This window comes from Trichoplusia ni, chromosome 21 (genome assembly GCF_003590095.1).
Source record: "Trichoplusia ni isolate ovarian cell line Hi5 chromosome 21, tn1, whole genome shotgun sequence".
NCBI classification, from domain to species: Eukaryota; Metazoa; Arthropoda; class Insecta; order Lepidoptera; family Noctuidae; genus Trichoplusia; species Trichoplusia ni.
In genome coordinates, this window is record NC_039498.1 from 501,716 (window position 1) to 515,703 (window position 13,988).

The window sequence follows — 13,988 nt, forward strand, 5'->3', positions numbered from 1 at the left end:
GTTGTATCAAACCTAAACGGTGTAATGATTCGGGAAAACTCAATATAAACAATGTACATTTGGCAACACTTCAAGCTTGGGAAGCAAACAGTCGCGTTACCGTAGTCCGTTCAGAAATCTAGGGAAAGAACAATCTTTTGGATTATCTACAGGTGGCACAGAAATTTAAAAAATAAAAGTCAATTCATAAAACAAAATGTCATAAATATTTTGACGGTTTATTATTACTTTTACACATTTTGTTACATTTTTTTAGATAAATTTATAAAAATTAGCAATGAGTGCATGTAACGTGAGAGAACCAAGGAATACAGTTTCTGGGGACTGGTCAGGAAGGTCCCCACCCACAACCCGATCTTCATCACCACCGAGTAGAGGAGAGGCAATTTTCAACAAATACATTGATCTAATACACTCTAAATCAAATTTATCTACGAATGATAAACAGGCAGAACCACCAGAACGTCCTTTTGATTTTTATGACGATGAAGAATTTGCGTTTGGTATCAATTTGCTGAATAATAATGTTGCGTGCGTTGGGGACAACATAACTAAACTTATCCAAATGGGTAAATCTATATTTCAGTTAACCTAGTACCTGCTTACCGGTCCAGTTTGTTGAAAATCATCAGCTTTTTGTGTAGAGTGAATAAGCATGTCTCATCATTGGCCTACCCTTTTCCCAACTATGTTGGGGTCGGCTACCAGTCTAACCGGTTTCAGCTAAGTACAAGTGTTTTACAAGGAATGAATAAGCATGTTTGATGTCATGTTATTATTATCACATATTGCATGAGTAAATTCTTTAGCTATAGACTGCTTTAAATAGGTTATATTGCTCCAAGACTAAAAATTAAAACATTATCGCAATGAAACCTTTACCATCTGCATGTAGTCCCTCATCATTTTAATTAAAAACATATTATGTTATTGGAGTAGTCAAAATACAATTTGCTTTAAAAAAAAAAACATTTCTGTCTTTACTGGCACTTAGATTCTTTGGAATTTATTTTTTTACTTTTCGAGCATCGTTTTGTTGTTATACTTTGCATTAATGAATACTTTACACATCCTTTCCTTTCCTATTTTCTCAAGTTGGCAGCTCCATCAAGTGTGACAGCTGTCAGATTAATGTGGAGTTGAGTTTTGCGATTATTTATTAATTTTCTATTTTCGTCATTTTATTGAAATTGTGATTATTATTGCTTAGTGTAATAAGTGGGGTATCATGCCGGAATATCAACTAACGGATACAATTATCACTCAGCTAAACGGTGAGTTGATAACTGAGATTTAACGAAGATTTCCTACGTGAAGATATTACATAATTTTGTTTGTAAAATTGATATTGTTTTGTTTGACATAATTATTTAATTTTAGCACCAAGGTGTCCCATATAGTGGTATATAACTGGTTTTGACTCAGTTGGAGAGTGGTCAGTGTCCAACACTCTGTTTCACTATGAAATTGCAATTTGATGAGCCCTTCGTTTTCGGTATATTTCTATTGATTACGCGTGTGGTTTTGAACATTATTGTGGAACTACTCACCATTGTTTTAAATTCGTGTATTTTTATGTTCAAGAATAACGAGAAATTGTTTATTTTTGTTGTATTTTTGGTTTTGTGTACATAACCTCTATTTTTTGTGTGTTTTCCCAATTATTAATAAATCGATGTTATGGCACCAATCCTATAGACTGCAACATATTTTTTTTTTATGTTTTTAGAATAGAATTTTATTTATTTTATTACATACTCTAGAAAAAATAAGTATATTTGATCCATAGGTTTATTAACAATTAACCAACCATTAATAATTATTTGTGTCATCATCAACAATATTAGTTTCAGTATTCATGATAAGATTCTTTAAACACCATCAGTTATGGAACATAAATTTCCTGTGATTTCAATTAAGAGAAAAAACTAATCAAGTCACAATCATAAAGTATTTCAATTTTATTGTTACAGCATTCACTTAATTATCATATTTCATAAGAAGTCTTTCATACTATATCTTGTTAGTAGATTTGAATATACTTAACAAGACCACACAATAGGGATAATGACTTGGTATAAAAATAAAAAATCTAATTATTTTCATTAGATAACTAAAAAGTATAGTAAAAATCAGTAAAGTAAGACACATATTTTTCCTTTTTTAACCAACTTCTAAAAAAGGAGGAGGTTCTCAATTCGACTGTATTTTTTTTTTTTTATGTTTGTTACCTCGTAACTTGCGATTGGGTGAACCGATTTTCATGATTCTTTTTTTATTTGAAAGCTTGTGCTTCCCGTGTGGTCCCATTATCACCATTTCAATATCTGATGATGGGATCTTGTAGAAATCGGGGGAACTCTTCAATAAATAACAGCAGATTAACCACAATTGTTGCTATAGCATATCTAAGCATTGTTTACGCCATCACACAACATATTATCACGCCTGTACTCACTACAAAGGTTATAAAAACTATTTCGAAAAAAATAATGTTCAAGGTCACTTACAAAGTTTTACAAAAAATGCAATACTCAAACTAAAATAAACATAATTAGATGTTTGTTCTCATGAGATATTCGGTTATTCAAAATGGCCTCCATAATTAACATCATTCTCAAATGGTAACAGACTGGGTGGAGGCTTTCGAACAAATATCACTGGGAATTCTGGGCAGTTTCACGGGGACAAAGAACTCATTTGGGCAGCACGTTTAGTAGGCCTACCCATACTAAAAATCACTAACTTTACACTAAAAAGTGAAAAATAAAATTAATTTTGGAAAAAAATAAAAACCGACTTCAAGACTACACTAACAATATATACAATTGAACTAAAAAGTATAAAATAATATTTTAATTACAAGCCAAAGAACACTAAAGGAAAATCAACGAAATTATTGATACTTATGCATGCTATTTGCATTTTAAAATCAGTTATTTTTGGAGTCGGTGCCAGCTAAAACAAAAACAATATATTAATGACACAAAAGGAAATTACATAAATAATTGAAAAACAACCGATAATTGAAAAGAAGACAATAAAATAATTTATCTATTAATAACACAAAAAGGAAACATAAACTAATACATACAAACATAAAACACAACCATCAGCGTCTTCTGCCCTCACGCGTCTGCCCGCATTTGGCACCGACCTCAAAAATAACTGATTTTAAAATGTAAATAGTATGCATAAGTATCAACAATTTCGTTGATTTTCCTTTTCAGAATAACTAAAATTGACAAAAATGTAACTGCTTTAAAGTTTAATAGAGGGGGCTTGTGACATAAAACCCCTTTTAATATACATCAACCAAAGGCATATTAAATGGCATTAAGTGACATCACCATATTTCAATGTTGTTCTGATATCATATCTATTTCAAATACAATAATGTCAGCCATAATGGTTGTTGGCAAATGTTTATTGTAGTTCTAAGTATTCATATTAGTGATGTATGCATTTGTCTAGTACTGTTCAGAGTTTTATGAGGGTTTGGTATAGTTTTATTATTATTAGTAACTAGCTGAGATAAGTCCTAAGGTGTTATTATACAAGTTTTTATTTAATTTTACCCATCATATATCTGTCTTTAACTAAATCTTGCTAGTTAAATTTAAGCTGAAAGAACATCATGTATATATCATGTGACAATGCACTATTTATGTGGCAACACCTACAACAATTATTAAAGAGTTTAATTGATGATGGCAACACTTGCAGCTCAGGAGCCATGGCCGGACAATGTGAAGCTGTTCCAGCCTTACGAGGTGGAACAAATATTGCTGCCAGACAACGCCAGCTGCCTTGCTGTGCAGGCGTTCCTTAAGGTATGGCAATCTTAAGCAAAATCAAGTCGTTTATACAAATTAGGCTACTAAGTAGCACTTTTTGAAGGTCAGATTACATTAGACAGCACCCAGTTTCGCCCACCCTTCACTTTTGAATATAAAATTACCTCTTCACATTCTTGTACAAAATGCTACGAAGGCAAACTTAATCCCAAGGTATATCCCCACCATTCAATCTGCTGGTTTAATTTCTGTGTGCTGTTCTATCCATCTTAAAAGACAGGAAACTGACTTCTTTGTTTTTGTATTTTACCCGCGCCGCACTTATGCCGCACAGCGCGCTTTGTATAAAAACAAACGACCGTCTGTGCGCAAAACGACAAATGCACGACAAAAAACGACAATTCGCCGAGTCAGCTAGTATTTATATATCTTTTCTCCCCACAGATGTGCAACCTCCCATTCGAAGTGGAAATGCGTTGGAACGCGGAGTTCATGTCCCCATCGGGACGTGTTCCCTTCATTAAGTGCGGCGCCTTCGTGGTCTCCGAGTTGGAGCCCATCGTCCAGTTCGCGGCCAACAAGGGCGTGACGCTTTGCGCCAGGCTGACGACCGAGGAGAAGGCGGAAATGAGGGCCTATATGAGCCTCATCACTAATGTTCTGGTTAATGCTGAGGTGAGGGTTTTTGGTGAATGGAACTTTTTGGATTGTTGGTGGGAATTGTGGTGGTTTTTCTGTGGTCTAGAGGGGTTGCACTTGTCATTTTTTGCCGGTTTTGTTCTCATTTTGTCTCTACGTGGCCAGAAATGGATTTCAGTAGTATTTTCTATACTACTGAAATCCGATTATTGAGTAAAACTTCTAATAATCTTGACCGCCGTTCATTTTTTTTTACATATATTTTGGACACATTTTTTTTACTTATAACTCGAAGGCACGACGCGACTATAACGGAAAACAAACTTTATTTTCGTCGTTATTAGCCCGGTCCTACGTCCGCAATGGGAAATCTTATCTGTCTTATCATACATAAAAACTTGCCACTATTAGTCACTGGCTTGTATTGGCGATTTTAGCTTCCAATGTTTACATGAATAATTGAAACATCAACATTTGTATAAGCATTGTATTTGGGTTTGCGATTCCGCAGTTAAATAAACTAACTTGTGACAACAACACTTTAGCGACAATTTATGACATTATGATCCATCGCATTCCTAAGATATCTTCTAGACTATCAATAAGGTTTTCACCCATAACATACATGAAAACCATCTTATATTCCAGCTATACATATCATGGGTGGACAACGACACATTCAACGCGGTGACCAAGGTTCGCAACTCGTCCGTGTACCCGTGGCCGCTCGGCTGGCTGCAGACCAGGGCCAAGCGGAACGCCGTCATCAAGCGGCTGAAGGCGCTGCACTGGTATGACAAGACCTTGGATCAGGTGTTGGCTGATGTGAGTATAAAAATTAAAAAAATAAGTAAATACCCACGTTTTTTTAAATGTCAAATTATATTTAGTTTTGTCAGTTTTTATAGTTGTAAATTGCATTGTCATCGGGTTAGAAGCTACCCTGAAAATGTCTGCCTGCTAGATTATCGGGAATTGCCTCAAAATTTAGTTGCAAAAATCTAACCGGAACGACAAACAAACAAGAAAGTGAGTTTATAAATAAAAACCTCGGAAAAACTAATATGTATCGGATACACTTCAGCGGGATCCTCCATAAGAATGGCCCCGGTACACGAAGGGTAAAAGAAGCTGACACTCCCTTCTCACTCCCCAAGGAGTCATTAAATGATTTACCATCCGAAATAAAAGATTTTACGACCATCAGGGTCGTAAAATATATTGGAGACTAGCTGACCCAGCAAACGTTGTTTTGCCTAATAAATTATTTCTAGTTGTATGTATTTTTTAATGCAACATTATAAAAAAATAAAAGTCGTCCAAAAAATAAAAAATAAAATTTTAGTGTGGGCAACCCTTGTCACTTTGGGGTATGAAAAATAGATGTTGTTCTATTCTCAGACCTACCCAATATGTATACAAAATTTCATAAGAATCGGTCGAACCGTTTCGGAGGAGTACGGTAACTAACATCGTGACACGGGAATTTTATATATTAGATAAACCTCCCATATATTCAAGTTCCTCCATTCGATTCGAGAGTCTTTCCATTCGACAACTGGCTTATTATAACTTGACTTTGTTTAAAAATTTCAGGTAGAACAGTGTTGTAACTCACTGAGTCAAAGGCTCGGAGATCGCGATTACTTCTTTGGTGCCACGTGAGTAAATTTTATAAAAAATTAAAATGTTTTTTTTTTAGCGGAGTGTTTTTGATATATACGGTATAAGGGTTATAATAATAATATGAGACGTTTATAAAAACTTACATTTTAATCTGCCATTCTGCACAACGATTTTTGCCGTGTGTTCAAAATTGTGTTTTTCTTTTGTCGGTCCTTTTTTTATTTTGAACCAGTAATAAAAATAGCCATACAGGAATACAACATCGTAAGTAAAAATTACCTACGAGGTCCAGAAGAAAACGTAAGATCCCTCCTCTAAAATCCTCCTAACACATAACCCTCCCCCTAATTCCTCCACCCTCCTCCCAGGCCGACTCCGCTAGACGCGCTGGTCTACGGCCACATGCGCGCCATATTGTCTGCGACTGGTGCCAAGGTCGCCCTCATGATAAAATGTATCACCAGCTCTCTGCTTAGACATTTACTAAGATGCATTAATATCACACAGATGACTATGACGGTAATTTATATATATTTTTTGTTAGGCTATGGACATATGTAGTTATTTTTAATTTAGTTTGTAGATTTTTTTTTCTGAGTATTGTAAGTACAATTTATTTTGAGTAGTCTTTCAAAGACCACTACCGCTAAGTACTGAAAATTAACTGACATTTTAAACCTATTTTTGACATAGTTATATTGAATTTCATTTGTAGATCTTTCGTCTTAAGTATTGTATAAAAGTGTGTATCATCATCATCATCATCTCAGCCTATCGCCGTCCACTGCTGAACGTAGGCCTCCCCCAAAGAGCGCCGAAAGATAAAAGTGTGTGTAGTTAGATCATTAAAAACATTTAAGATAGTATTTATTCAAAGAATTCCTCCAAATACTGATAGTTACAGTTATCAGTTAGATAACTGTAACTTAGACACGTATTTTTGCCTATTTTTTTGAGCAAAAAAAGTACAAAGATAAATTACTCTACAGTTTAGGAGAGGGGGCTTGTGACGTAACGATTTCGTAAAACTTATACGCAATCGTGACGTCACGCCTAAGTTCAATTCGCTGTAATTTGATAAAGAAGAAATACGCATCCATTATTATGCATTAAATTAAACTAAGTGCTAACTATAACACTGGAAAAAAAATGTCATCATCCCAATTCCTAACAATCCCTTCCTACTATTTCCTCGCTAGGCCCAAGAGGAATACCTAGTGACTCAAGCGTTCCAACTCTCCCGCCGCCGACTGTCCCCCGAGAGGACCATGTCTGAACGTAGCACGAGGATTAAACGCTCCCGAATGAGTGTCAGGAACACTAGCAAGGATAATATATCGTACAGCGGAAGAGATGTTTTTGGTAAGAGTAGAACTTTCTATACTTAGTACGTTGGCTCAGCGACCCAAAATGTGTCTTGGCCTCTGATACGAGAGAGCCTATTTACCAGATCCTTAGACACTTGTCATCAGTCGTAAGTTTCTATATGTAGACCTAAATTAATTGATACAACGGTTTATTCATGCGTATTTATCGGGATTGCCCGATTAGTCTCTGATTAAGGAATTCCGTTTGGGAATAATACACTGGAAACTGGTCGGACGATCTTGATAAATACGCCTGAGTATACCGTAGCATCATTTAATTATGCATCTTCTTTAGACGTGAAGTTTGTTAAAATATATCCCTTATATTGCTTTATATCCCCTTTCTGCGCATAAGAATGAAAACTATTCGGATAAAAACAGTTAAAATAGTGAAAAATTTAAATCAATACATTAGCCTCCCTATGGTTCTAGACGGACCGCATTTCAGCTGCAATCCAAACGCAAATTGAGATTAGAATGCAGTTGACACGACTGCAATAGAACTACAAACCAAACGTGCAATCCAATTGCACGCCGACTGCAAATGAACTGCAATACGATTGCTCGTTTAGTTTGCAGTTCTTGGACTTATATATCCCGCCTCACGCAGACCAGTCTACAGTTTTACCCAATTTCACAACGCAGGCTTCAAACCATTCGCATCGAAACAAATAATAATTATGACGTCAAAGGAAGGCGCAATAACCTGCAAATACGAATCCCAGAAGAAGTACGATAAGAACTCGTTCATCGACGAGGACCGTTACAACTATATGTACACAATCATGGAAGATATACTCGAGAAAGTCGAAGAAATTATATCCGATGAATACACTGAGAAACTCGATTCGGATACCGAAAAGAACGATTCATTCGAGATCATATCGATTCCAGTCCAAAGTGTTCAAGATGCGAAATTTGAAGCTGTCGAAATGAAGGTTAACGAATATTTGGATACGATCATGGAGAATGATTTGACGGACACCACGAACTCTTTGGAGGCGCACGAAGGTGTTATACACGTGATACACGATGGAGAGTCCTTTGACAGTTATGAGAAAGGCGGGAAAGTTGTTGCTGATGATGTGACGGTTAAGAATTCACTCGATTCTGATGCTACTGACATAAGGTATATTTTTTTTCGATTTAAAGTATTCGCTAGGAAAATGGATGTTTAATTTTTGTTAGGTTTGTAAAGGGTCATTGCTAAAGTATAACTGCGTAAGTTGATGGATCACAGGTTAAGCTACACTTGATACGGTCGGCCGGATGGCCATGTATGACATAACGAGTTTCTTCGTGTTTCGGAAGGCACGTTAAATTGTGGCGCCCCGCGCCCGGCTGTTATTTAAACATCTTTGACAGTCCTTACGGGTAGTCAGAAGCTAGAGAGTCCGACAACTAGTCTGGCTAAGGGGTATCGTGTTACCCAGGTATCTGGGTTGAGGAGGTCAGAGGCAGTCGCTCCTTGTAAAGCACTGGTACTTAGCTGCGTCCGGTTAGACTGGAAGCCGATCTCAAATTAGTTGGGAAAAGACTAGGATGATGACTTTTCATATAGTTCATACACAGACTGGTGTCAGAGTTTTTCTATAGATTGACAATCAGTTTTTTTTTGCTAAGAAAATTATTTATATTTATTTTTCTTATATTAGCAATAATAAAGAGCTGAAAGATTGTGAACTAGAGATGAACAGCGACCGAGATTCCATCGGCAATACTTCTGATAAATCGCCGTTTGCAAGGACCCCGAATTCTACAGGTTATATATTTTTTTTTAATAGTATCCTATAAAAGTAACTAGTTTTATCTTTTTTGACTTGTTTTGTACAATTGATACGGGCATTGATTACGTAATTATCGATGAACATCGATCGGATTTCAATTTTTGCTACTGGTGTATCACTACGCTATTTCGTATTGAATAATACGAAGCTCAGAATTAGATTGGGAAAGTAGTGTTCCCACATTTGAACTACGAGGAAAGTCAAATGGTAGGTTACCACAGCGCGGGTCCGATCTCCTCGTAAGATAAGCGGTTGTATACCTACTCTACAAATGTTTGTTTCAAAGCTAGATTACTGTACCTGGCTTTGTGAATGTAATTCAAACGTCCGTGAAACTACCGCGACATAGAATTTTAAATAATAAAGCAAACAAAGTGTAGTTAAGAATAAGCTATTTATTGTTTAGCATTGGGACTCTGACAGGTTAATAAAGATTGTACTGCCCAGTTACACATGCAAAGCTATTATTATCCTGACACTTTCAGATTCTCAGTCCACTCTCAAACTGCCTACTAACGAAGAGATCTCCGTCGAAAGCCTCCTCAACTACCTCCGCCAACGAAACGCCGCGTACAACTACGGCACAGTCGCCGACATTGACTAAACAATACGCCGATCCGGGAATACGCCGTTTCGGACGAGCGACACGAAATGGCGTATTGTATTGTTGAAACAGAAATTGAGAAAAAAATAATATTTGTTTTGTAATTTTTTGCTTGCTGTTGAGTTTTAATAAACTTTAAAAGTAATATAAAAATTTAAGGTTAATATTTTTTTGGTAAAAATCGAAATTGTTTAGTTTTAACGAAATTCTAGGTACTGAGTTAATATTTTAAATTTAAACATTCTTTCTTCTTTTCTATTTATTGAAGATTGCTTTCTATTCTATCCTGGTGGTGTTTTCTATTAAATTATTTGTTAATGATAATAAATGGTTATTTTTATTGATGCGGAATGGCAAACTGAAATGTAAGTTTTTATTTATTTGTGTCTTTTTGTAGATTTTGGGTATAGTTTTCCTTTGTACTTTTAGGTAATTTTCACTGTATTTTTTCTAGGTTAAATATTAGTTTAAAACTTTATGTCAAAATTAAATCAACTCTAAATAAATTGTGGTATTTTAGCATAGTTACTGAGTTAGTTAACTTGTCATTGTTTTGTTAGTAAATTTAAACATAGATTTAACAGTAAAAACATATTTAGTGTCAAAACTAGAAACTTGTCACGGTATCACTTTACATATAAGTAAATCGTTGTATGATATGAGTTCACCTAAACAAATTCACCATAAAATTTACATCATAATTCACAATAACAATACTTACCTCTAAATAAAATCCTCTTCTCTCCCCAGCCCAACAGAACTGGACGCTCTAGTTTTCGGCCACGTGTTCACTATCATCACGACTCGCCTCCCGTGCAGGAAGCTGGCAGAGACGGTGCGCAGACACGAGTCTCTCGTCGCTCTCGCCAAACGAGTCGACGAGCAATACTTCAAGAGGCCATAGCGTCACGTTTTCAAGGACATCTCGACATCGTTCACAAGTCCTTGAGCCTTTTAGAAGTCCTTCAGACTTTTGTACTGTCTAAATGTTTTGTAGGCTGTGGTTTGTTTTCAAGTACTCTGTCTGAATGTTCGTTGGTCTGTGGTAGTTTTTTTTTTCTGTGTGTGTGTGTGACATTTAATGTTCTTATTGGTGGTCAAGCGATTTTTATTAGATATTAAAGGTTTTTAACAACATAAACCTTAACCTCTCTCAATAACATCCAATTTCAATTTGATCAATGTTATTTGTACTAAAAATCACGAGAGTTTGCTAATTTGTACTTTATGTTTAGCGTACGAAGGTGCTTTTTGTATTGTAACATAGAGACTTTACTAAATATTGTGTTCGAATTTGTCATAATGTTTTAGACCTTATTATTCTTGTTTTAAGGTGTATTTTTATTTACATTTACATTACATTTGTATTTGTCAAGGCATTTTAGATTTTATTATCTGCTATTTACATCTTATATTGTATTGTTACAATTATTATTGCTTTTGTTACTTTAAATAGAGTTTAGAGCGTTTTTAATAGCTTTTTGAAGTAGTCTAATTGTATTTAAATAAAAACGGCTTAAGTCGTTGAAAATGAGAGTTATTGTCTATGATAGTTAAGGAAAAACTATGCTAAGAGAAGAATAATTTGTCTATGCTCTTATTTTAATATGTAAGAGCGGTTCTATTTTATCTATAGGTAAGTAAATGTCATTTTAACAGTCAAAACGTCATTTAATACGAAAGTATTTTAAACATAATATTGTATGTTATATTTACAAGCTGTATTAGGTATAAATTATAAAATGTGGGGGAGAGATGTCGCTCTACGCCTTGTATTGCGCTTTCTCGTTTCCACAGTTGCAACGGTCTCAATTTAAAAGCTATTGGTAGACCCATAGTCTTATTTAAGACCGCTCTACCACTGGCGTTTTAGGCCTGATTCGCACGGGAGCTTTTTTAACGCGCGTTAAAAAAGCGTTCAAATAGAACAAATGCATTTCCAAGTGCATGTTCATACGACTATTCCCTTTAGCGCCCAACGCCCAGCGCTCAAAATGCAACACTACTCGATAAAAAAGCTCCCGTGCGAATCAGGCCTTACGAGCGTCGGCGTCTCTCGAATGACTATGCATCGTCAACGTAGCGCAGACGCGGATTTGACGTCAACGCTCGTAAAACGTCAGAGTGATAGCTTCCTGAAAGTTTGTTTGAGTTAATGTTTCCATTTGAAACTACATATATAGACCAAGTCTTACAAGTAGATTACAATAAAACACAAATTATGTTTAATAATAATCCAACGAGTTTATTTAATAATGTTATCATAATAACTTCATTTGTTATATTAAACAGAGGTAATAAGTAATAATAATAATAGCAGTAACTGGCCAATTTGTATTTGGTTTTTTTTTCAATAGTGGGTTGTTTATAATAAATAATATAAAGTCTGTTACTTTTCAGTTTCTATTATCTTAATAATGCTTTTATTATACTTTATTATTTATTTTTTCTGTATAATTATAATTTGTACAGATTCTTAAATGACTTTAGCAATAAACAAATGTTACAAGTTTTACAAAAAAACTTATTAGAATACGTTATTTTTCAACGTATACAAATACACGATATATTAAAAATACAGGTATATAACTGAAATATATATTAAATCAATGACTTCCATTATCAGACAGAATCAAATAATCTTCCTCAACAATAATTGTAAATATGTAGAAATTTAATTAGCCTAGACGGCGGCAAATATCTTGGACTAATGTTTGTTCTGCAGAGCAAAGAATATCAGAGCCATTTTTTTAAACGGCTCTCGCATTACGAATGTTAATTATATTATTATTTTTATCTTTTAAGTCTTTTTTTTTTCTTTTAATTTCTGTTCAACAAGACAAAACTATCCTTTCTTTTCTTTTTATTCCACAAGCAACACTGGGCGCCAAAAAAACTTGTGAAATCTGTCAAAAATGACTGTTTTAATTGACGCAGAGTTGGCCTGAGTAGCAGATTGTGAGTTCATCACATGGTCAGTCGATCTTCACCAGAGGCGTGCAATTCAAGGAGTCAAAAATACATAAGATGGTCTGATAAACTCGCATAAACATCCGAAATGTTTATCACATTTTTGAATGTATATTAAATTAAAGGCAATTACTAACAGCGAAATTCTTTAAAGATCAACGCCATCTATGATTGACCCACTGTAACATGTGCTATAAATAAATTATGTATATGAATATTTTCAATATGTACCTTTCTTTCCGCTGGCGCCTTTGTTCTCCACACCGCATCAGTAAAAGCAATTTATCCCAGTTCTGCGTCATTGGAAACTCACCATTAATATTGTTTCTAAATACATAGCATTAATGATTTGTAATAGCATAAATAATTTCAAGTTATTTGCCGCCATTTTAATATTAAGTAACGCTTGCGTGAAACGAAAGTTTATCCGCAATAGCGTATTATCAACTAATAACTCATTCATTAATGTAAAAAAGTGTATATAAGTAATTAATAAATATATGATTATAGTTAAATTGTCCTTGAAAGTCGCTGTAAATTGGCTTATATCTGGCCTAAGTTAAGAAAGTAAAGTGTGTTGCAAATAATAATAATAATATACCCAACTCGTCGGAAAAATATGCGAACCTGGCTTATTGACTTCATGCAAACTGGAGAGATAGCAAAAAAAACCTAGATGTAACAATAAAAAATACCTTGTTCTTGCGTATCTCATTTTTTTTATACTTTTAAATCATCCGAATTTTATAAGGTAACTAATAGGGCATTCTGGAAAAGCCTCAACACGAAAACGCGCGAGCAAGGTGCATAAATATTTCCGACGGGTTATTTTTCAGTCACTCTCGGTCATTCGACCTACCCTCACGTTTCAAAGTAATATTGCCAGCGTGGGAGAGAGATAGCGCTCTAGCCGCTGTATTGCGCTGTCACCCTTCTACAATTATAGTAATATTACTTTAGGACGTAGTTTTAGGCCTCTATATTACAAATGGAGTGTGTATAATAATGTTTAATATAAAATTTGTGTTTAGAATAAGAAAGTCTTGAATAAATATCATAATAATAAAACTTATGTTAATTATTATTGTTACTTTGTTATATTAAAAGCGTTCTTTTATATTGATTTAGATTTTGTAGTGAGATTAAGTTTTAAAATTTAAGGAAATGAGCGTTAGTTTAATGGGGAATAATGTAGGGT

General features: G+C 34.7%; 1 protein-coding gene across 5 annotated transcripts; it reads left to right on the forward strand.

Moving 5' to 3' along the window:
• Nucleotides 1-218: 218 nt before the first annotated feature.
• Nucleotides 219-11,476, forward strand: LOC113504066 (metaxin-2). 5 transcript variants are annotated; one of them, XM_026886156.1, is made up of 11 exons: nt 1,087-1,274; nt 1,381-1,495; nt 3,727-3,833; nt 4,242-4,472; nt 5,085-5,261; nt 6,033-6,097; nt 6,431-6,581; nt 7,262-7,424; nt 8,075-8,558; nt 9,085-9,191; nt 9,702-9,946. In XM_026886156.1, the coding sequence occupies exons 2-11, from the start codon at nt 1,462-1,464 to the stop codon at nt 9,818-9,820; spliced, it is 1,638 nt and encodes a 545-aa protein (XP_026741957.1). In that variant the 5' UTR covers nt 1,087-1,274; nt 1,381-1,461; the 3' UTR covers nt 9,821-9,946. The 5 variants fall into 5 exon arrangements, with proteins under 5 accessions (XP_026741954.1, XP_026741955.1, XP_026741958.1 ...); XM_026886153.1 differs by lacking the exons at nt 1,087-1,274; nt 1,381-1,495 and adding an exon at nt 219-569; XM_026886155.1 differs by lacking the exon at nt 1,381-1,495 and having other exon boundaries at nt 1,088-1,274.
• Nucleotides 11,477-13,988: the final 2,512 nt, after the last annotated feature.